This window comes from Manis pentadactyla, chromosome 10 (genome assembly GCF_030020395.1).
Source record: "Manis pentadactyla isolate mManPen7 chromosome 10, mManPen7.hap1, whole genome shotgun sequence".
NCBI lineage: Eukaryota > Metazoa > Chordata > Mammalia > Pholidota > Manidae > Manis > Manis pentadactyla.
In genome coordinates, this window is record NC_080028.1 from 96,640,509 (window position 1) to 96,665,137 (window position 24,629).

Consider the following 24,629-nt stretch of genomic DNA (forward strand, 5'->3'; position numbering starts at 1 on the left):
GGGATGAACCTAAAAGTACAGGAATGGAAGGAGCGGAGCGTGCGACCGTCTTCCTACGAACTGTTCTCAATAAAATACGATAGGTCATTTTAACTCACCCCCGCCCCGGGTAATAGTCTCTGCTGAACTGAAAACAAAACACTAAAACAACCAAAATTGTCCAACTTCCTCTTCCCCGAAATGGCCGAGTTAGTCGCTCACTCCTCCGCCTTTCCTTAATCGCTATCACCTGGGGACACCACGCCCTCATCTCTGCCTCCACACCCACAGCCCCGGCCCCAAAGCCTCCGCCCACCACCCGACGCCTGCGCAGGAGCCAACAGTCTGCGGACGGAGACCTGACGCCCACCGTAACCACAAATAGTACATCCCCCACCGGCTCGCTCACTGGACTTCCTCAGCAAACGCTGTGTCTTACATAAAAATGAGAGTGGGCGGGCAAGAGGTTTCGGCCTGCTTTGGGCTCCCTGTGTCGCCAACGGGGAAGAAGCTATTCGACGCCCTTTTCGCAGGGTGCCAAGGTGGCCCGTCCTCCCTGCCAACAGTGCTTGGGGTGCCGATCCTGAAGTAGAATAAGGTGGGAAAGACGAGAGTGGGGTTAAGGTCACTCTCAAATAAAATATCAAAATAAGGGCGTAAAGGACGATAAAAGGAGGAACAGGAATCAATTAAAAGGGGAAGGAACCGGCAGTTTAGAGCAGAGAGTCAGTAAAACGAAGATGTGCTTCACGAACAATTGGGCGCTTTCGCTGTCTAAAAAACTGCGGCCAACAAGGATTATGGGACTCGTAGTTTTACTGGGCTTCAGGTCCGAAGATGGAGGAAAATAACTAAGCTGCGCAAACGCAGAATTGCCTTCCAGTTGAGCATGCGCCTTAGTCCTTGGAGCCGAGTGGGTGGAGCTTATGCGTGGCCTCGCGCTTTTTCTCGGTGGCGGGAAGACTGCGTAGAGATTGGTGGGGGTTTGCAGTGTCGCTTCAGTAGCTCACTCTGCTCCTCGTCCTTAGGTCGTCCTCGCTCCAGAAGGTAGCTGGCCCTTCGGTTGCACATGAAAGTGTGAGGCCCGGCAGTCCTGGTACTTGTTGCCTGAGGAGAAGTTTTCTCTTCAGGGCAAAAACCAGCTCTTAATTTCCTTAGAATCTCTGAGCGCAAACTCACCCTCAACAAACAAAAGTAACCCATAATCACGAAGGGCGACGACGGGCAGAGTAAGAATGAGGAGCTTGGTACCTCCTCAGGGGTGGGGGTGGAGCAGCTGAGGGGAGATTCTCTCCTGGTGGGTTCTCGATGGCGAAGAGATGCTGGAAAGCACTATTTTACTCTTTGAGGAGAGTCAGAGACTTTGGTCTCTGTGATACCTTCGAGCTTAATTGCTGTGCTGAAGGGAGAATTGGTGAGAAAAGGAAAAATGCAGATTACCAAAAGTTCTTTCCTCTGGTTTGGAAGGTGGAATTAAGTCTATTACTATTACAAATCTCGGTGCCCTGAGAGGGGCAATGGTACAGAGATCTTGGGGTTCATGAGAATGTGCTCCGTTAAGCGACAGCAACACAGAAAGGCTAGTGTGAGGTGGGTATAGGGCACGTGTGGAAATAGTTAAGGTAGTAGATGGCAGGCATCTCAACGAGACCAGCAATCCTGAGAAAGTCTGCTTTTGGTGATAAGTGACTATATCTTTGTGCTTCCTTGCCGCTGAATCAATTATTTTGCCATTATGTCTAAGATTCTGTGAAAGGTTTATTTAGTTCAGGTAGTTAAGGCAGTAAATGTCTTGTTAGGGCGTGTTTAGGTAGTAGAGTATGGGCAGTAAGGGAGGCTGGAATTTTTTTCCCATCCCCAATTCCCTCAGGTACTGATTTTTCAAGGTTTTGATAAACATCCCACATGCCATTAGACATGAATAGCAAAAGGAAATCAGACTCCAGCTTAAAGGAGATTTTAAATATAGTCTTTACGTACAGTTTTCCAAGGCTCATGGAATCTGTTAGAGGACAATTCTATTCTCTTAGACCAAGGATTCCAGGAACAATATGAAATGGGAATAATTGGGTAGTTAGCAGGGGGAGATTTGTGAATGGGGGGAGGAGAGAGGATTAATGCTTTTTGAAAAATACAAGACTGAATTAACTGGTTTAGCTAGGTCAGTTCTCAAAGTTATTGGTCTTAGAACCCTTTTATACTCAAAAATGTTGGAGGACTCCAAAAATTGGTTTATATCTGTTTATATATCAATTTATATTAACATACACAGAAAAGTTTTACATACTTATTAATTTGAAAATAAGAGTAATAAGCGTATTACATAGTAACATGTTTTTTATGAAAAGTATATTTTTCTAAATGAAAGAAAATTTAGTGTGAAGAATGATGGTGTTTTACATTTTTGCAAATCTTGTTACATGTCTGGCTTAATAGAAGACAGCTAGATTTTCTTCTGTTTCTGAATTCAGTCTGTTATGTTATCTTGTTTTGGTTGACGTGTATGAGAAAATCCAGCCTAACACAGATAAGCAGTTGGAACCCCCGGAGCTTTGGATCACACTTTGAGGACTGCTGAGCTAGACGATTTCATCTTTAAATCAATCTGATGATTTTTAGTGTTCTAAGTGAAGGGAAACATTCTATTTTTTGGAACACCTGAATCACCTTTCTTTGGTTCTCCTTAGTTATTTCTAAGTTCTTTTTCCATCCTTATTAACTATTTTTTCTATGTTGAGTAGCTAGGATCTGGTTTATGGAACTTACTAAAATTTTCATATTTAAAGCTTTATTAGTTTTTTTTTTCTCCCTCTCTTTTTCATCTCAGGTAAGAAAAGAGAAGTTAAAACCTCGAATGTTATTCCTGGGTCTAGAGCCTAAAGTTATTTAGTAGCTGGTCAGATGAAAGTTGGTGGTATTTTGTGTACTTAGTAACTGTCTGTTTTAAATTTTTTGTCTCTCTAAACTAGATTTCAATATTTGTTATTGTGGAAGAAGATAATTTGTCTGAAACAGAGGAGCTGAGACTTGAATTGTCAGAATGTGACTTCCTGGTTTTCCCTTTTCTATTGATCAGGTTTTAGATTTTTCTCTAAAAGTAGTGTTCATCACACCCCCATTCTAGACAAGGAGAACTGGTATACACTGCTGCCTCTAGATCTTAAGTAACTCAACAGTGATCCACAACTTTATCCAGTTGATTGGGCCCAGTAACACACTTTGGCCTATTGAGGTCAGTATAGGTTTGGATGATGATCTGGACCTAAATACTAGAAAATTTTGCCATTTTAGGTTGATTAAAATACTCTGTTTATTGAGAGACTTTAGAATTAAAATAACTTTTGAAGTGGTAATATGTGTATGTTGTAAAATACTAGAGATATATAAGAGGGTACAGTAAAAAGCTCTCTTTCTCCCCTAGCCACCCAGTATCACCCCTCAGAACCACTTTTGTCAGTTTCTTGTGCATTCTTCTAGAGAGAGGATATACAAGCATATTATATAGATGTATATTTAAAAAAATCAAATGTCGTCTCAAATACTCTATTTTTAATTTGGCTTTTCTCATTTAGATAGCTCTTCTTATAATTTAGATTAGCCTCATAGGGACTTATGATCTTTTTTGGAATCCTGGAGTCTGAGAGATGTTTGTCATTTGTTGTTAAATTAATTCCTTTCACAGCCTAATTTTTTTTTATCAGACACTTTTTAAAAAATTTTTGTATCATTAATCTACAGTTACATGAAGAATATTATGTTTACTAGGCTCCCCCCTTCACCAAGTCCCCCCAACATACCCCTTCACAGTCACTGTTCATCAGCGTAGTAAGATGCTGTAAAATCACTACTTGTCTTCTCTGTGTTGTAGAGCCTGCCCCGTACCCCCCACATTATACATGCTAATTGTAATGCCCCCTTTCTTTTTCCCACCCTTCTCCCTCCCTTCCCACCCATCCTCCCCAGTCCCTTTCCCTTTGGTAACTGTTAGTCCATTTGTGGGTTCTGTGATTCTGCTGCTGTTTTGTTCCTTCAGTTTTTCTTTATTCTTATACTCCACATATGAGTGAAATCATTTGGTACTTGTCTTTCTCCGCCTGGCTTATTTCACTGAGCAAAATACCCTCTAGCTCCATCCATGTTGTTGCAAATGGTAGGATTTGTTTTCTTCTTATGGCTGAATAATATTCCATTGTGTATATGTACCACATCTTCTTTATCCATTTATCTACTGATGGACACTTAGGTTGCTTCCATTTCTTGGCTATTGTAAATAGTGCTGCGATAAACATAGGGGTGCATCTCACAGCCTAATTTTATTCGGTTTCTAGCTTCTATTTAGAATTATTACTAAAAAACCAATTTGCTGCTGTGTTTCTCCTCCAATTTCTCATTTGCCTTCTTTCCTGGTGGTTGGTGGTGATGAGTTAAGATGGAAACAGAGAGAAAATGTTCTCTTTAATAATAGAAGAAAAGTAGTTGTGGCAGAACAGTACATCTGTGTTCATCACATTTATAGAAGTAAGAAATGGAACAGAGACATACCAAAAGATAATTTAAAAATACTTTCCTCAGCCATGCTGTGGTCACACTAAGTCCAGCCCCCATGAATCACTGAATAGAGCCAATAAGATCTTCAAAATTTGTGCAATTGAATTTCTGTTTATTTTCAACACCTGTATCACTTCTGCCTACTGATGAGTACCTACCTTGTGTGGGACATCGTTCTGGACATTTAAAACACTAAGGATTTTGCTAATCTTTAAAACAGTAACTCTTATTATCCACTGGCATGTAATTGGCACTGCTGAGGAGGTAGCAGTATAGTCAAGAAGGCAGAAAATGTAATTCAGGAATCCCAGCCAAAGATCCTGAACCCAAGAAGACTGGGAGAGGAGAAAATTTTAAATCATGTTCAATCAGAATCATAGCAGTTAATTTCTTTTTTCCAACAGAGGCACAAAGAAAGTGTAGCTTCTGAGCTGAATGATGGCAACACTGCAGAGTAAAGAAGGTAGGCAGAGAGTGAGGGAGGTTTGCTTTGTACATTTCTCTCACTTTTCCCTTCTTTCTCAGCCCTTGGAAATCTGCATACCCTTCTCACCAAAGGGAAGCTCAGTTCACTTATATTTTGTGTCCACTTGGTTAAAGCAACTACTTTATTACTTTTCTAGATACTTTTGAGTGAAATAAATATGACTTAGAAATTTCTTATTTAGGAATGTAAAACTTGTAGGGAGAGAAAAGACATTTAAATATCTGTAACATAAACTGGAATATGGTAAATGCCACCAGACAGGTACAACATATATGGAAGCTCAGAAGAAAACAGTATTACTTAAACCTGGCAGGACCAGTACAATTTTCATTGCATCATTTGTAGATTTTTGACTCATTTTTTTTTCAATTTCTTTAATTTCCCATACAGTTTTGTCCACAGTTACAATGAGCAAATTTTTAAAATTTCACATTTGAATAATTCAGCTTCCTGCATGGTTATGTTAATCACCTTTCAATTAGTGGTTCCTAAACCTGGCAGGGCATCACAATCATCTAGACAGCCTTGTAGAATTACAGATTCCTGGGCCTCACTCCCAAATATTTCATCAGAATCTTAGGGAGGATGGAGAGAACTAGGATAATTCTGACATGATATGGCCAGTCAGTAAACAGTGTTTGACAATTTTTATGTTAGATTCTATGTTTCGTAAATTCTATTTGACAATCAAATCTCTTTCAGAATGTGGGAAAGGACCAAAGAAAATCTTTGCTCCACCTGTACAGAAATTACATAGCTTGATGTCCTATAGCCTTAACTCACCCAAGGAAGAGACCCTGGGAATCAATTCCCCAGCGGCAGAGGCCAGACCAAGCCTGCCAAAAGCCAGGTTAGAGGAGAAGAAGGAGAAAGCGACCTCAGAAAATGGTCCAAGCAATGGCCAGGAGAAAAAAGGAAAAGTTCAAGACAAGCGAGCAGTGAAGAAAGGAAAGGTATTAGTTTCCTAGCTGGGCTCTAGTGGGACCGTTTCTCCTAAACACCCAGCCTAGACAAACAGAATCTTGTGTGCTGGGGAAATTCATTCTGTACTTCAGTTTTTTATTCCATCATGTTTTAATGAAAGCATTTAACAGGAAATAATGGGTAGGTTGGGGTTCAGTTGGGATGGAGGTAAGAGTAGAAGTGGACAGAGACTTTATACACTCTTTCCTTTTCTTTGACTTCTTTATTCCCAGGAGATCTGGGATAGAGTTTATAGAATTCTTAGGTTCACTGACTTCATGCTCTCAGCCTGTGAATTTAATTTGCTCATCTAAAGGAGACTTGGCTGAGGTCAGAGAGGAGAACTGGGTAAAGATGAGTGGTTTTCCTCCTCCACCCTTGTCTCTGCAGGAAAAAGCAAGTCTTACCAATGACGAATTTGAGGAGATTGTCCAGATTGTGCTACAGAAGTCTCTTCAGGAGTGCTTGGGTATGGCATATAATGAGAGAAAAAGAGTTTCAGTTAGAGAAAGAAACTGTTATCTGAAGGTTAGAGCAAGTTGACAGCTTCTCTCCTTCCTCCTATCTTCCCTAAGTAGGGAAATATTAGAAGCAATTTTGAAATATTTTTAAATACTTCATCATCTATCAACAGGACTATAGCTAAACCACTTAGGCAAAGGGTAGACTGTTAGAAAAATAGATTACATTGACTTCAGAATATAAATATAGTTTCATCTAGATTTTTTAAATGTGATTTAGATTCATTTTTATATATTTACAATCTACTTGGAAAAGATAAATTGGTTTTCCCAGGTCTGAGGAACTTAGTTTCCATCTACACAAGTATATTTATGTTTCCAATACTGTTTTAACAAGGATTTGATTTTTAGAATAAAAACTCTAAAGTAGGCCCTGAGGTCTTCTCCATAGGTTGTGAGGCAAAGGAGAACGGTCTGACATTTCAGCTTTTCCTAGGTGTATTTCTCCTAGAGAAAGTTTGAGGTAAAATGATATAAAACCAGTATGTAAAATTTCTGTTATGCACACAAAATGAAATTAACATTACCTGGCTATTTTGGAATGAGGCAGATCAATCTGGAAAGGCTTGAAGAAAGATACAGATTTGTTGTTTTTCCTGAGAATTAAAAAACTTAAAGTTCTATGCTATGACAAATATCCAAAGGTAGACTCTTCAAGGTAATAGGTGGGACATATGTTAATGAAAGGTTATGGCTTGGAAATAATGGAGTGGTTATTTTTATAATTGCTTCTCTACTTATGGTATTTTGTTTTGGGAGAGATGGGATCTAGCCTTGATTTTGCAGAGACTTCCTGTGCCCAGTCCGTAAGATCTACCCAGTTAGACAAGGAACCAGGAATTGCTTCTCCTACTACTGATAATGCTCATGCTAATGGGTAAGTTTATCCAAGTGAGATGAGTTATCACAGGGTGGACTTAGCATTGGTAAATGGTTATCTATCTCTCTACCAGTCATTTTTCATATCTCTAGATTTCTCTCAACCCAGGAAAGATACCTTGTTTGAATTGGGAAAAATTCAAGTAGGCAAGTAGATGTATAAAATGCCTTCAAGAGGCCTTAGAGATCTTCTAGGATTCTTCTATCCTTTTAGGAAGAGTTGTATTTGTTGTATTTTCAAAAATATATGTGGTTTTGGGAGGATATTTCCGCTGCTGTACTCACGCCGCCATCTTGGCTCCCCCTCAGATTCTTCTATCCTTTTAACTTTTATCCTTGAGATTTTTCAAAAGAAGTGTACTACAAATTGTTCCCTTTTACCTTTTCATTAAAAAATATCTTATTTTCAGAGGGAGGATAATGGGACCTGACATTCTAGAGCTTTCAGCCTCTCAGGAAGATGGAGTAATCCCTGAGATAGAGACATCTAAGACAAGCCAGCCAGATCCTGTATCCTCTGAGAAGAAATTCAATAGACTCTCCTTAAGCAAAGGAAAGAAGGAAGCTCGTAAGTATAGTCTCTTATACTTTGACATCTGGCTTTGATACTTACTCCACAAAAGTAGTGAATGGGACAGTGGGCAGGCTGAGAATTTTCAGCCAAAGGCTGGAAACTATTAGGCTCTGATTCTTCTTTCACTAGCCTTTAGTATCTACAAATACTCTCTTTATCTCCATGCCCTATAATGTTTCACTTTATCTTCTAAGATAAAGTGGAGAAAACCCAAAGTGGACATGAGCATAAGCAAAAAGACCAACCAAAGAAAATAGTTCGGGATCATTCTCACATCAGGGAACAGCAAAAAGGAGAAGAAAGTGGTTTTGGTGAGTTCATTCATGGTTTAGAAAATCTACTTGGGATTGAAACTGGAAAGGGTAAGGTTGTTACTGTGAATTCTGCAAAGACTGTAATTTCTCTCTCACGACTGTTTGTTAAGGTTATGCTGCAAGGAAGACAGAAAGAGTTCATTCATTTCCTTATTCAGTCATATAACCCATAGTTGTTGGGTGCCTACTATAGAGCAGGCATTTTAAGTGCTGAGTAAATACAGAGGATATGAATATAAGCGTGCTGCAAGGGAGACAGACTTGTGAGGAAGGCAGACCAGAAAGCTGAGTTGGGAGTAGACCTGGAAAAGTGTCCAAGAAAAGATACCGCTTGAGCCAGATCTTGAAGTGTAATTTCTCAGGGGAACTAAGGTGGGGCTAGGGGTCAGGGTGATAGTTACTAGCAGAGTTAGGGAGGATGGCTAATTGTTGTAGTTTTTGGGTGTGTTGGGGTGGGGGATAAGAGGTTGTAGGCGGAGGTAAGGCTAGAGACATGCAAGGGCAAGATCAGAAAGTGCCTTATGTGTCAAGCTAAGGAATTTGGGTTTCATTTCAAAGGTAAAGAGGAACCATTGACATTAAGTAGGGAAAACTTGATAAGATTTGCATTTTAGAAAGCTCATTCTGCACAAGCATAGTAGATGGATTGGCAGGAGCAAGACTAGCCCATAGAAATAGAGATCCAGCAAGGAAGGTAGACTGTAGCATTGAAGAGTAAGAGACAAATTTGAGATCTTTAGGAGGCAGGATCAACACAATATGGTTGCCGGTTGGATATGAGAGCTAAGGAAGGGTGAGACCTCTAAGATGATTGTGTTTTCTTGAGTGGCTCAAAGAACATGATCTGAAATGGAGAATCTAGAAGATAAAGCAAGTTTCAGGTGATAAATTCAGCTTTGGAGAAGTTAGGGGATCTGTGATGAGATTTAGAGTTTAATAAAGCGATCTGGTCTGGAAATACAGATTTGGGAATCATTTGCGTCAGTAAGAATGGATGAAGTTTTCCAAGAGGCTGTGGAGTGAAAAGAGAAGAGAAATGAATAAAAACCCTGGGGGAACCTAATGTTTAGGTTTGAGCAGAGAAACAGCTTTCCAGGCAGAAAACTAAGAAGCTAAGAGAAAATTCATGTAGAAGGAAGACCAGGAGAGTGTGGTATCATAGAGGCCAGGGACAAGAGAAGTTATGACTGTTCACTGACTGAGTTGTAACAGTCTCACATTGGCTGGGCTGTTGCAGGATTGTTGCTAGAGGCAGCAGAAACCCCTCTCTTCTACTGGGTGATAAAGAAGCCAAAATAGTATGGGTTGTAAAGTGTCTGTCTCTTCCTTCCTGTGGGGTCTGCACTTGACTAGGAGTGATGGGGCATGGGAGCTCCCAGTGCAGGCTTCCCACTTCCAGTCCTGAGGCTTCCCTTTATCAAATTTCACAATACATACTTGAAACAAAATTCTAGAAAGACTATGTAGGCACCCAACAAGGTAGTGTAAGGCAAAAAACTTTTCCTCATGTTAAAATGACCTGGTAACATGTAGAGCTGGAGGTGTACATCCAATCTGGGCAGTCAGGTGGTCTGGGCAGTGTTCCATGTCCAGCACCTCTCAGTATTAGGGCAAGGATTGGATTTTAGACTGGATGGAAGTTCACTCCTTGTGAGTTGAATTGTGATTGTAGTGAATGTGTAAGCTTCTTGCTATAAATAAGCCACTCTTCCCCCACATTATGAGATATTTTGAAAGGTCCCAAATGTAAATCAGCTGCTTTTCTGAGGGATGGTTTTGGTGGGACAGAATGCATTCACTATGTTCAGGCATTTAAGGTAAAATTTAAGAGTGGGAGAGTGAATTTACTAGAGGAATTTATCAGTTGATATTGTTAATTATGAATATATAGCATACCTATTTATGTGATTTTTCTCTGGCAACACTGAGTTGAGTGAGTGTAGGTACAGAAAAGGTAGACTGGATATGTTCAGGGTTGCGTTTTGTCAGCTGAATGGGAAGAAGGGTGGAGGGAAAGGGTGTTGAAGATGTGTGAGATAATCTAAGGAATCAAACTGAGTAAGAACAGAGTGAAGAATGGAGGTTGCTAGTAGATTGAGAGGAAGGTAGGGGCCAGTGGATTGGAGATCTAGGTAAAGTGAAAGTTGCTTTGGGGGTCTTAAGCAACTAAGGTGGAAGGATGGGGCATTTTTATCAAAGAGGGATATTTGGATAAGCAGTTTAGGGGAGTGTGTGGTCCCTGCAGATAACTGGGTGGGACATGCAGGAGTGGGAGTGGGTTACTGAAGTGGCGTGGAGGAAAAGGTCAAGGAACTCTGAATGGGGTGAGTTATCCCTGTGGAAATAGTGGATCAGGAATGAGGGCAGGAGATGGAGAGGAGGAGAAGGCTGAATCAGATGCCAGCATGTTTACAAGGGACATGAGAGGGTGGTATAGTCCCATCCCATGGGCTTCAAGGGAGGAAGGGTTTTTAGAAAGAAATAATAATAGTCTGGAAGGGAAAATAGAGAATAAGGATGATGCTGACACCCCTTTCTAGCCTGGGGTGTGTGAGAAGGAGCAGACTCCACTTACAGGGAGGGTGTGGGATCGTGTAGGGGCAGTGTCATTAGTGCATTACCAGGTTTCAAAAAGGAGAGGGAAGTTCAGAGAAGAGGTTGAGGATGTGTGGACTTTTGTTGCTCTTGTCTAGAATTCCAAGGAACATAGTGAAAGGGTTTGAGAGGGAGGAAGGAGAGACTGAGTGGGGCACTGGGTCAATTTAGAAGACATTAGAGAAAAGGATAGAGAAGGTGGGAATGAGGGTTTGGGAAGTAGTGGATAAAGAGAATGTGTGGCCTTTGAGCAGGGCCTGAAGTACATAGCTGATTGAGAAACAATAGACTTAGACCTGTTGGAGGAGGGCAAACTCAGGGCTGTTGGTCCCAAAGGAGATTTGGTAAATTAGCTGAGATTCAGATGGGAGCTCTGGATGTTGTGTACAAAAGAGATGCTAGTTAGCCCTTCAGAAGAATTTTTCAGTAGTGACAAAGTAGCAGAAAACGAGGTACTAGCCAGAAAAAAGCCAGGCCACCTTTTTAAGAACTGTCAGTGCAGGAAACACTTCTGCGCTGGTGGGAGGAAAGATGGTAGCGTGGTATAGGAAAAAGATAGAACCTGGGTTCTGAGTTCAGCTCTGCCACCAATTTAGACTGATCTTCAGCAGGTCAGTTATCTTCTCTGAGCTTAGTTTTCCCATTTATAAGTCAAAGATTGGATTAGTTGATCTTCAAGGCTAATATTATGCTAATAGAATTATATATTGATTTTAGTTGGCTTGAGGAAAGAACAGCATATTTTTAAGTCTCTTATTTTAGTTTTTTTCCTTTCACAGGTCAATGTCAAGTGTGGGTCCAGTGTTCCTCTCCAAACTGTGAGAAATGGAGGCGACTTTGTGGGAACATCGACCCCTCTGTCCTTCCAGTTAATTGGTCCTGTGACCAGAATACAGGTACAATGGAATGGAAATGTTTTTTTTTTTTCAGTTTTTATTATTCCTCCCTGAATAGATCATTTAATTAATTATGTAATAGGTGCAATTTTAGCTTCCAGGGGTCCTTGTAGTGTTTGGGAGACAGGAAGGGATCTTCCTGTCAGATCAGGATGAATCTGGTGTAAGGGGCTAGAAGACCCTGAAAAGTAATGTTGTGGGGAGGGGCCAAGAATCTAAACATATGTTCTGAGTGAATTCCATCTTCTTCAGCACTGGTCTGATCCTGTCAGTCCTGCTTAGGTTGTTGGCACTGGACTGGTGGATAGGAAGGGATATGGGCCATATGGGTGAATGTCAGATAAAAGAGATCCAGTGACTTAGAGTGAAACTACTTGGAAGAGCTTACTTATGACAGTCAAGTTCAGCCCAGTCATTTTACAGATGAGATAACAGAGTCTCAGAGAAATTACTATCATGATATTACACAGATGGAAGCAGGGTCAGACAGTGAGGGACAGAAGCAGAAGGTTGGAATCTCTTTTTATAGAGTGTAAGGAGGCAGCACTCCTACCCCCTCTGGCTCTAGCTGTATTTCCTCCACAGGTCTTTGTTCTTCTTCCTCCATGACTGTCTTTCATATGCCCTTTTGATCCCACCTGTGGCAAATACCAGTTTCTTTTTGTCCTCTTCCTCACTCTTATGTAGATTTTCAACTTATGTGGCTCTTCCTTCTCTTCATTCCTTCTTTTGGCAGACTTGGAGTATAATTGCTGTGATATCCCTGAGGAGACCTGGACAGGGCGTGAGAGTGATGTGGCCTATGCCTCCTACATCCCAGGATCCATCATCTGGGCCAAGCAATATGGTTACCCCTGGTAGGGCACCATGGCATAGTCAGAGAATCCTTCATGAACTCACAAGTGGTAGACTCAACCAGGGAGGAAAGAAAATGGAAAATATTGTTAATGGAAATGGTACCTGCCTTAGAAAGAGCACAAGAGCATGGGATGAGGGAAAAGATAAAGTGCTGAGCTTGGAGGCTTTGAAAGGACATGCTTCCTAGGGGTTTCACAGTAGAGGTTGTATCTTTCTGGAAAAAAGGGGTCTGGTGATTCTGCTCTGAGTGGGTAGAGAGATATTTTTTAAACATTGACATATGAGGATATACAAAGTAAAGAACAAGGAAGGGTAGGATAGTTTCTTCTTTGAAATGTCCTTAGAAGATTTTATCAAGGTTGTTGGAAGGGCTATAAGGATAAGATACTTTTACTAAGAAGATTCTGAGCTTTGTACATTGGTGGAAGTCACTTCAGTCATTTGGTAGTGACTGCTGACAGGGAGGTCTTATCTTTGGGATCCTGTGTTTGCAAAACATAGTGCCCCTTTCTGTGGATACTGATGAGTCTGTGTTCTCTTCATGTAACTTCTTCTCTTCTGTCCCTTCTACCCATCTGTCTTCTACAGGTGGCCAGGCATGGTAGAATCCGATCCTGACCTGGGGGAATATTTTCTTTTTGCTTCTCATCTTGATTCCCTGCCGGTGAGTTTTCCTGGCTCAGGGTAGGGAAGCACTCAAGCCAAAGTAATGACACATGCATTCTAACAGGTGCAGAGTAAAAAGCATTGATAGAGCCAGCAGACATGAGCAGGAACAGACACCTAGCTTGAGTCACAAACTCAGAAATAAGTACACATATATAGAAACAAACTAGCATCTAATTAAATATTTATTCGTTACTTAAGACACTTATGATTCTGATAAATATGCTTTGGTTAGGATTCTTGAGGTCAGGATGGGAGAACAATGGCGTGAGGTCAGGTAGGTGGGTCAGGTTTAAGGGAGCGCATGAGGCCCAGCACCTCTCTCTCCTTGTGAACCCTCAGCTCTTCCTCTGCCTTTTATGGCTAGAGGGCCATAGCAAGAAGAAGGATAAGAGACCATGACTGAACCTCTTTTATTATTTCAGTCCAAGTACCATGTGACATTTTTTGGAGAAAGAGTCTCTCGCGCTTGGATCCCAGTCAACATGCTGAAGAACTTCCAGGAGCTGACCCTAGAGCTAACTGGAATGGTAAGCAGCCCTCAGGGGTCAGTTATGATTAAGGGAATTTGAAAACTAAGTCTTACCTTTATTAAATCTGATTTTCTCTCAACGGAGGCTGTGTCAGGAGAGAGTTCATGTCTGACCAAGTGTGAAAGGGTGAGGTTATTCATGAGGGACTCTTCCTTCTACCAGGATTGTAGCAGGATAATGATTTTTCTTAGTCTTTCTTAGTCTATTTCCTCCTGCAGATAGGGGGCCTTTCTGAAGACTGCAGTTTTCGAGTTTAGCCAAAGCAGGTGTGGCAGAAAATGTGGACACAGATTAACTCAGGGTTTCTCAGTCTTGGGACTGTTGACATTTTGGGCTGGATATTGCTTTGTTGTGGAGGGCTGCCCTATGTATTATTGGCTATTTAGTAGCAGCCTTGGGCTCTACTGGCATCTGGCCAGTAGTAGCCATTGCCCCTAGTTGTGACAACCAAAAAATTGCCTCTGGACATTGCCAAATATCTTGTGGGGTTGGGGGGGAATCTCCCCTGGTTGGGAATTGCTGAGTTAACTAAATAATATATCCTCATTATAATCACTTTGGGCTCAACCAGCCTTACCAATGAGCAGAGGCCCAATAATAGTTCAGGGACCTTAGAAAATCAGGCAGTGAGTATTAAATCAAGCAGCTGGATCTAAAGAAACTTGTCAAGATCTTAAAAGTGGAATCTCCTGAACTCCTTTAATCTTACCTTTTCAAATATCCGTGGGATTTAGTTTGGAAAGGATACCAAAATGTTGGCTGAAAATATGGTTTGGAACACGTGAAAGTTTTTGGGAGGATTAATGGGATTGTGTCATTGAGCTCAAAAGATTAAGAACAGGAGTATCATATCAATACCAGGTACTGGAAATAAATGCAGTTAAAGATAATGTATGATAAGCGTCAGTATGTTGGGGTCACTTCTCTAATATTTATCATTAACTCTAATTTTTTTCCATTTCAGAAAAACTGCAGGAACAAGGACTGCAGCCAGAAACTAGGGGCAGCCCTGATGATGGCTCAAGAGGCAGAACAGATCAGTATTCAGGTGAGACAGTGTTCAGACCACATACCTGCTTCTCTTTGGGACTTGGAAAACAAATCAATCCATACATACACTCTGTACTACAAAAAACTGGTTTGTCTGTTTACATTACACACTCTTAGTCTTAGAACTAGTCTTTCCTGCCCAGGCAAGATTCCCTTGACTCCTTAAACCACCCATTCTTTTCCCTACCCTTGGACAAACGGGATCTTCTCTCAGCCCAGGCAGAGGCAGTTTGTGGTAGGGGCTATCCCACCTCCCTATTGAACTGTAAGTCTCTTGAACCTTAACCTCTCTTATGAAGGCAGTTTTTACCCTCAAATGCTGCCTTTGAGAGTGGAGTAGAGAATGACAGTGAATGTCCCATTCCCAGTTACTTACAGAATTATAAATGAACTGGAAAAAGAGATTATAATAATGTTATAATATTATAATAGTTAATCATAAAAATTGAGGTAAACCTAATGTAAATTTTCAAAAAAATAGCATGGAATAGAAATAACAAATTCCAAAACTAAAATCTTGAAGATGGAAGGTAAACATCACCCTTCAGAGAGTAGTGGATGATGCTTTTGTTTCTTGGTTCCTTTAGGAGCGGGTTAACTTGTTTGGTTTCCGGAGCCGATTCAATGGATCTGATGATAGTGGGGAAGGAAAAGGTAGGATAAATAGGAAGAGGGTAAGGATAGAGAGGGAGGTGAGGAATTCCTTCATGAGGCCAGCAGCTGAAGCTTTTCCTTATTTTTATATCCAATGTCATCAGCCTAGTTCTGGATTTTATAATAGGAGGCTTTCCATGAATGCCATTGACCAAGTGTGTGGGATTACTGGATGGATACATGAGTGGAGCGAGGAATGGAAAACAGAGGAGGGGGGAGGATGCATGTCGAACAGTGATGGGTTTTGAAACAGGTGGAACCGTTATACCCTAGGATCATGTTTTATGGAGAAAATACCACTTAGGCATGAGAGGTAGAGTTAGAAGAATGATTCTCTGGGATCACCTATTTTCTTGGAAAAATTATTTAGCCTTCTTTCCTATTTCTGTTCTAGACTTAATGCTCTCTGGGCCTAACAGCCCAGATTCCTGCTTGGAGAAAGAAGAGGAAGAGTCAGAGTTGGAGGAGGAGGAGGAAGAGAAAAAAGTAAGATTGATCTTGGGGATTCCTTTTAGGAGATTCCTGTAGGACACCTGGTTAGCATGTATTTCTGTTTACTAAGGAACAGTCCTGTCCTTGCCCCAGGGTAGCCCTGACTGGCTGATGTTATCTCTTAAGGGTCTCCAGGGAAGCAGATCCTCCTCTTTCCTCAGAACCTTTTTCTGTAGCTCTTTGGTTCTTACTGAAACAATTTCAGAGAATAGCAGGTTGCCTCTCTTCATTCTCCCTTCTTCCCTGTGTGGAAACTTAGGATTCTCATTCACTTGTTTCCTTAGTCTTTTTTCAGGCATATGAAATACAAATTTTTTCATATTTAAGGGTAGTTTTTAAGAGTGGTTTTAGATTCACAGTAAAATTAAGAGGAAAGTAGAGTTTCCATATACCTCCTGCCCCCACACATGCATAGCCTCCCCCACCATCAACATCCCCCTGCCAGAGTGGTGCATTTGGTTACAATTGATGGATCTACATGGACATACCATAATTATCCAATGTCCATAGTTTATATTAGGGTTCACTAGGAATTGTACATTCTGTGGGTTTCAACAAATGTGTAATAACATGTGTCCGTCATTACAGTATCATATAGAGTATTTTCACTGCCCTGAAAACCTGTGTGCTCTACTTATTCATTCCTCTCCTGCACCCCTGGAATCCCTGACACCAACTGATCTTTCTGTTGCCTCCATAGTTTTTGCCTTCTCCAGAATGTCATATTTGTAATCATACAATATGTGGCTTTTTTAGGCTGGCTTATTTCACTGAGAAATGTGTATTTTAAGTTTTCTCCAAGTCTTTTCATGACTTGATAACTAATTTCTTTTTTTTCCTGATGAATAGCATTCAATTTTCTGGATTTGCCACAGTTTATCCATATACTTATTGAAAGATATCTTGGTTGCTTCCAGTTTTGGGCAGTTATGAATAAAGCTGCTATAAATATCTGTGTACAGGTTTTTGTGGGAACATAAGTTTTTAGCTCCTTTGGGAATAAACCAGCCCTATTGCTGGAGCATATGGTAAGAGTATGTTTAGTTTTTTAAGAAGACACCAAATTGTCTTCCAAAGTGGTTACTCCATTTTGCATTCCCACCAGCAATGAGAGTTCCTGTTCCTCTGCGTGCTTGCTGACATTTGGTGTTATCAGTGTTCTGGATTTTGGCTATTCTCATATGAGTGTAGTGGTGTCTCATCACTTTAATTTGCATATCCCTGATGACATATGATGTGGAGCATCTTTTCATATTCCTATTGGCCATCTGGATATCTTCGGTGAGATGTCTGTTAAGGTGCTTGGTCCATTTTTTTAATTGTGTTGTTTATTTTCTTAATGTTGTGTGTTATGAGTTCTTTGTCTATTTTAGATAACAGTCCTTCATCAGATGTGTCTTCTATAAATATTTTCTCTGAGTCTGTGACTTGTCTTCTCATTCTTATGACACTGTCTTTCACAGAGCAGAAGTTTTTAATTTTAATGAAGTCAGCTGATCAATTATTCCTATCTTGGACTGTGCCTTTGGTGTTGTATATAAAAAGTAATTGTCATACCCAGCATCATCCAGATTTTCTTCTATGTTATCTTCTAGGAGTTTTATAATTTTACAGTTTATACTTAGATCTATAACACATTTTGAATTAATTTTTGTGAGGGGTATAAGGTCTGTGTCTGTGTTCATTTTTTTACATGTGGATGTCCATTTGTTCTAGCACTATTTGTTGGAAAGACTGTCTTTGCTCCATTATCTTATCTTTGCTCCTTTGTCAAAGATCAGCTAACTAGATTTATGTAGGTCTATTTCTGTGCTCTCTATTCTGTTCCCTTGACCTATTTGTCTACTCTTTTTCCACTACTACACTGTCTTGATTATTGTAGTTTTATAGTAGTCTTGATGTTGCCTAGAGTCAGTGCTCAACTTTGCACTTCTTCACTAGTGTATTGACTATTCTGGGTCTTTTGCTTTTCCATATAACTTTAGAATCAGTTTGTTGATAGTCATAAAATAACTTGCTGGGATTTTGATTGAAATTGCATTGATTCTAGATCAAACTGGGAAAAACTAACATCTTGACAAAATTGAGTCTTCCTATACATGAACATGGAACATCTCTCTATTTATTTAGTTATTTGATTTCATTCTATCAGTTTTATAGGTTTCTTTTTATAGATCTGGTACATATTTTCTTAGATTTATATATAAGTATTTAATTTTGGGGGTACTAATATAAACGGTATTGTGCTGTTAATATCAAATTCACTTGTTCACTGTTGGTATATAGGAAGGTGATTGACTTTTGTATATTAAGCTTTTAAGCTTGTATCCCACAAGCTTGCTATAATCACTTACTAGTTTCTAGAGTCTTTTGTTTATTCTCTTGAATTTTCTACATAGATGATCATGTCACCTGCAAACAAAGACCATATTATTTTTTCTTTCCCAATCTCTTTATCTTTTATTTCCATCTGTCTTATTGCATTAGCTAATACTTCCAATATGATGTTAAAAAGGAATGGTGAGAGGGGACATCCTTGCCTTGTTCCTGATCTTAGTGGGAAAGCTAGTTTCTCACCATTAAGTATGATGTTAGTTGTAGGCTTTTTGTAGCTTTTTCTTTTTTTTTTATCAAGTTGAGGAAGTTCCTCTCTATTCCTAGTTTACTGAGTTTTTTCCATGAATGGGAATGGATTTTGTCAGATGCTTTTTCTGCATCTACTGATATAATTGTGTGATTTTTCTCTTTTAGCCTTTTGATGTGATAGGTTATATTAATTGATTTTCAAATGTTGAATCTACCTTATATGTCTTAGATAAATGCTACTTGTTCATGGTGTACAATTCTTTTTTTATACATTGTTGGATTTGCTAATATTTTGTTGAGGATTTTTGCATCTCTGTTCATAAGAGAGATTGGTCTGTAGTTTTCTTTTGAAATGTTTTTGTCTGCTTTTGGAATCAGGGTAATGCAGGCCTCATTTAAAAAATAAAGTATTCTCTCTTCTTCTATCCTCTGAAAGAGAATGTAGAGAATTGGCAAAATTTCTTTCCTAAATGTTTGGTAGAATTCACCAGTGAACCCATATGGGCCTGGTGTTTTCTGTTTGGGAAGATTATTAATTATTCATTCAATTTTCTTAATAGATATAGGCCTATTCAGATTGTCTGAATTTTGGCAGATTGTGCCTTTTAAGGAATTGGTCTGTTTCATCTTCATTATCAAATTTGTAGACACAGAATTGTTCCTGGTTTTCCTTTATTATCCTTTTAATGTCCATGGTATCTGTAAAGATATCCTTTTTTTAATTTTTGATATTAGTAATTTGTTTCCTCTTTTTTTCTCTCATAGTTAGCCTGGCTTATAAATTTTGTTCATCCTTTCAAAGAGCCAGTTTGTTGTTTCACTGACTTTCTCTACTGATTTCCTGTTTTCAGTTTCATTGATTTCCATTCCAATTCTTATTATTTATTTTCTTTTTGCTTTGGATTTAACTTGTTTTTTCTTTTTCTAGTTTCCTAAAATTTAAGCTTAGATTATTGATTTTAGATCTTTCTTCTTTTCTAATATATGCATTCAGTGTCCTAGATTACCCTCTAAGCATTGCTTCTACTGCATCCCATAAATTTTGAAAAGTTGTATTTGCATTTTCATTTAGCTCAGTATATATTTTTAAGTTTCCCTTTAGATATCTTATTTGACTCATCTGTGGTTTAGAAATGTATTATTTAATCTCAGGTATTATGGACTTTTCCAGTTAGCTTTCTGTTACTGACTTCTAGTTTAATTCCATTGTGGTCTGAGAGCATAGTGTATGATTCCTGTTCTTTTAAATTTGTTGTGTTTTATGGATCAGAATGTGTTCAATCTTGGTGATTGTTCCACATGAGCTTGAAAAGAATGTATATATGCTGCCATTGTTGGTCGAAGTAGCCTGTAGATGTCAATTATGTCCAGTTGACTGGTGGTGTTGTTGAGTTCAACTATGTTCTTACTGATTTTCTGCCTGATGGATAGTAATTTCTCATAGAGGGGGATTGGAGTCTCTAACTATGATAATGGATTCACCAAATTCTCTTTGCAGTTCTGTCACATTTTGTATCACGTAATTTTGTGCTTTGTTGTTGGTTACGTACACTTTAAGGAGTGTTATGTGTTCTTGGAGAATTGACCCCTTTATCATTACATAATGTCCTTCTTTATTCCCAATAACTTTGCTTGCTTGGAAGACTGCTTTGTCTGAAACTAATATAGCTACTCCTACTTTTTTGTTTTATTAGTGTTACTGTGGTATATTTTCCTCCATCCATTTACTTTCATAACCTGTATATGTCTTTATATTTAAAGCGGGTTTCTTGTAGACAGCATATAGTTGGATCTTATTTTTTGGTCAACTAACAATCTGTCTTTTAATTGGTGCCTTTGGACTGTTGACATTCAAAGTAACTACTGATATAGCTGGATTCATAGCTACAATATTTGTTACTATTTTCTATATGTTGCCCTTGTTCTTCCTATTTTTGTTTTCCACTCTTTTTCTGCCTTTTGTGGTTTTAACTGAGCATTTCACATGATTCCCTTTTTTCTCTTTCCTTAGCATACAGGTAAGGTATTTTTTTCTGTGACATCTTTCAGAACTTTTTATCTTTGATTTTCTCTAGTTTGAAAATGATATCTCTAAGTGTAGTTGTTTATCCTTCTTGGGGTTTTGATCTTCCGGGATTGTGGTTTGGCATCTGACATTAATTTGGGGAAATTCTCCGTCGCTATTGTTTTCATTATTTCTTTGGTTCCTTTCTCTTTTTCTTCTTCTTCTGGTGTTCTCATTATGCATATGTTACACATTTTGTAGTTGTCTCACAATCCTTGGATATTCTGCTTTGTTGTTAGAACAGAGTGGCAATTTCCAAGCCCATTATGTGTAGCACTAGAAAATACAGATTTTTCACTTTCTCTTCCAACTTTTTTTATTGAAGTGAAATTAGTACACAACGTTACATAAGTTTTAGGTGTACAACATTGTAATTTGATATCTGTATGCACTACAAAGTGATCACCATTAAAAGTCTAGTTACCAGTTTAATTTTTAATTTACCAATTTTTATCATGTTTGTGGCCTAGCTTTATTTCCTTCTCTGTGCACAAAGCCTTGCATTGTAGTGTCAAACAGAGTGGGACTGATGAGTGCATTTTTCTTTGTTGTCATTTATTTAAACAGTATTAGGCTCACAGAAACTAGTATGACTCCCCTAACTCTACCCATCACTCTGTAGCATCCCACTCTTATTAAAAACACAATTATGTGACTTAATTTATATCTTCTTATTTTTCTCTCCCATTCTCAGGACCCAACTTTGCCCAGTCCCAAGCCAGCCAAAATTCAGACCAAAAAACCCAAGGCAAGAGGTAAGCAAGTCAGCTGGAAACAGAACATGTGCTCCAGTTAAGGGCAGAGCAGAAGCAGAGAGTAAGAGGGGTGTGCAGGTAGAAGAACTTTACTGTCTCAGCTTCAGAACCTGAGAAAAGGCCAAGACTATTGCTAGTGTATCCAGGAAGCTGTAGCCTCCTCACTTCTAGGTAGTGAATTATAAAATCTTAGGTTACAGGTGGAATGGATGTTTTAAATTCTTAGCCAAGGATGACTTCCTAGAAAATGCAGGCTATACAGAGAAACATACAGAAATGATGATCCAGGGGGAAAAAAGAGAAATGATTGGGAAAAAGGAACCAAAAAAACTCACTAGATTGAGAATGAGGACAGAGACAGAATGTGGGGAGTCCCTGGACCTTTGCCAAGCTGTCATTTAGAGAGAAATTGACAAATGTCCTTCCTGGTTGTGGGTGGGGATGATACAGGTATAGCAAATGGACAAGATGGAACCCCTCAAAGGAAGACAGTGAAGAGATCTCTGGGAAATGAATCTGCAGCTCCTCCTGTACCCATAATAGGAAGGAAAGGACATGGAAATTCATATCCTGACCAGCCAGGTAAGGCTCAAGACTTGGGAAAACCATGAGAAATGAGGTTCATGTCTTCATTTTCCCTCCCTGGATCATTTCCTAACAATTCTATAGCTTTTCATTACTTTAAAAAACAACAAAAATTAGGCCAAAAAGACACCCCTCAGATTGTAGATCACAGCAGCACACACTATGGGAATATAATGGTTACTGATCCGATTTGATCCAGGGATGGGAGAATGGTGAGGAGGTAGGAACTAGCATTTTTTGAGCATTGGTGTGAGCTGACAATATACATACTGTCAGGCTTGTTCCCTTTAATTCTTTTAATATCTCTGTGACTGGGTGTTTGCCATTTCAAAGGTAAGGAGAATGAGGCCCAAAGGATTTAACATTTGCTCAAGACCCATGTCTACCATGTGGCTGGCCCATGGCTTGAATGCAGGTCCTTTTGACTCTGAAGCCCATTTTCATTCTTCTGAGAAAGGTCATCTTTTCCAGAGACTTTTTGGAAATAAGAATTTAGGAGTTTGGTTACCAAAGGGAAAGGGACTGGGGAGGGTGGGTGGAAAGGAAGGGAGAAGGGAATAAGGGGCATTATGATTAGCACACATAATGTAGAGGGGGGCACGGGGAGGGCAGGCAGTACAGCACAGAGAAGACAAGTAGTGACTCTATAGCATCTTACTACACTGATGGACAGTGACTGTAATGGGGTATGTGAGGGGGACTTGATAATGGGGGCAGTCTAGTAACCACAGTGTTGCTCATGTGATTTTTATATTAATGAAACCAAAATACATACATACATACATACATACTCCCCCCAAAAAAGAATTTAGGAGTTTGACTTGTAAAAGGTAAGGATACATAACCTAATAGGATTCTCACTTATGTCACTGTCACTTAGGCCCTACAAAAAAATTTAAAGCTCCCCAAATCAAGGCCTCCTTAACCAACTTGTCTGAGGAAAAAGAAGCTAGAATGGTGCCAAAGGGCCTGACCCCCACAGTTCATTGTGGGGCCTGTCCTGTGGTGGGAAAAGAAGGGCCTGGACCCCAGGAGCTACCACCTCAGCAGGCTAGAAGTTTCCACCCTGATGATGAAGACTCCAGTGACCTGGACCTGGAGCAACTCCTGGAAGAAGTTGGAAAAGAGCTGGAACAGAGAGAAGAGCCACAGCTCAGGGATGATGCAGAGGAGTTCACCATGGCCTTCTTCGAGGAATAGCTGTGTGCTCCTGCTTCCTTCCCGCTCTCCAAGCCCCTGCCTTGGGAGCAGGAGAGTCTCTTAGTGGGTCCCTGAGAAGCTGATAAGTTTGGGGTGTTTGTTGGCTATGAGGTTAATGGCTAAAATCAGAGCTGTGCAGTTTGTGTTTTAATAAAACAGTTACTAGTTAATTGGTTTGGTTCCACTCTAACCACATGCTTCCCTTTGACTGCGTGCCCCTCAGCTCCATGTCACTGTGGCACATTGTTGTTTCTGGTGGGAGGCCTGCACAATATAAGAATCTGGGAGGGCAGTGCCACCTGAGTCCTGGGAGAAGGACATTGAGAAGGCCAGATCGGGGTTCAAATCCTAGTACAGCTAGCTACTTACTAGTTGCATGGTCTTGGAAAAAGCACTGTAACCATTCTGGTTCTTCTTTTCATGCTTTAAAAGAGCACATCCAGTACCATATAGGGTTGTTGACGATGCCTAAATGAGGTGATGCGCAAAAAGTATTTAACACAGTACATTTAGTTATTACTGTAAGGGAAGTAGAATGGTTAGATTACGGGGCAGACCTTGGGTTCTGGACAGCTGCCAGTGTTTGGGGATTTACTGGTAATGGAGCCTCAGTTTCCACATCTGCATAGTAGGGGGGACCCAGCCAGGCCTGGGGGAGGATGAAGCAGGGCCAGTGCAAATGTGCTTTATAGAGCCTGGAGAGGTTCCTGTAGGTGGGAAGTGGCCACTGGCAAGGACTTCTCAACCCAACTAACTCCCCTCTCAGCTGAGGGAGCCTCTGCTGCCCTTCTCAGAATGAATTGAACTTGACAAAAATGGAATGCCTATGACCTTGTCTTTAGAATTTCCATCCCTCAGCAAGAGCAGTTTAAGCAAAGACTCTGAATCTGACTTGGCCCCTAGATGAAGCCAATAAATTCAGACCTGCCTCTTATCAAGCATCTATATTATGTGCCAGGTACTACACTAAGCATTTTTCCTGTATCAGTGTCACTGAATCCTCACAGCAGTCTTATGAAGAAAGGACTATCTTGGCTCCATTTTACAGATGAGGAAGCTGAGGTCCAGGGAGGCCAATCCACTTGGCCTAGCACACACAGCCAGTAAACGTGATGCCAGGCATCATGCCCTGTTCATACCCAGCTGAGTAGGGCCTGGACATAAGATGCCAAGGCCTTTTGCTGGACCGCATTGCCCCCAGTCTCTGCCTGGGCGTGGCTGTGGTCAGACTGGCTGTTCTGGATTGGCAGAGCAGCCCAAAGGCTGGAAGGCAGCCTTCATCCCCAGCCCTCCACCTGTATTATTGCTGCTCTGGATTCCGCCTGCAGAGGGCAGTACTGAGCACACTTCCCAGTACTCCCCCACTACCAGGACTCAGCTCTTCTGGCACTCTGCCACGACTAGGGAGCGCAAGAAGCATTCTGCTCAT

General features: G+C 40.2%; 1 protein-coding gene across 4 annotated transcripts; it reads left to right on the forward strand.

Moving 5' to 3' along the window:
- The first annotated feature begins 277 nt into the window (after positions 1–277).
- Positions 278–23,370, forward strand: ZCWPW1 (zinc finger CW-type and PWWP domain containing 1). 4 transcript variants are annotated; one of them, XM_057487320.1, is made up of 17 exons: positions 278–577; positions 4,934–4,990; positions 5,717–5,967; positions 6,368–6,446; positions 7,285–7,375; positions 7,788–7,954; positions 8,152–8,262; positions 11,640–11,756; positions 12,493–12,613; positions 13,203–13,278; positions 13,706–13,810; positions 14,778–14,861; positions 15,451–15,517; positions 15,912–16,003; positions 21,355–21,415; positions 21,866–21,997; positions 22,881–23,370. In XM_057487320.1, exons 2-17 carry the CDS (start codon positions 4,963–4,965, stop codon positions 23,198–23,200), a joined length of 1,902 nt encoding a protein of 633 aa, XP_057343303.1. In that variant the 5' UTR covers positions 278–577; positions 4,934–4,962; the 3' UTR covers positions 23,201–23,370. The 4 variants fall into 4 exon arrangements, with proteins under 4 accessions (XP_057343303.1, XP_057343302.1, XP_057343304.1 ...); XM_057487319.1 differs by lacking the exon at positions 278–577 and adding an exon at positions 885–1,026; XM_057487321.1 differs by lacking the exon at positions 278–577 and adding an exon at positions 885–1,026 and having other exon boundaries at positions 7,788–7,945; positions 8,146–8,262.
- The last annotated feature ends 1,259 nt before the right edge of the window (positions 23,371–24,629 follow it).

Excerpts from the sequence above, each read along its gene's own strand:
- ZCWPW1 (XM_057487320.1), top strand. The coding sequence starts at position 4,963 with ATGATGGCAACACTGCAGAGTAAAGAAG. Across the intron at positions 13,279-13,705 it reads CTCATCTTGATTCCCTGCCG|TCCAAGTACCATGTGACATT; the intron begins GTGAGTTTTCCT and ends TTATTATTTCAG. Across the intron at positions 14,862-15,450 it reads CAGAACAGATCAGTATTCAG|GAGCGGGTTAACTTGTTTGG; the intron begins GTGAGACAGTGT and ends TGGTTCCTTTAG.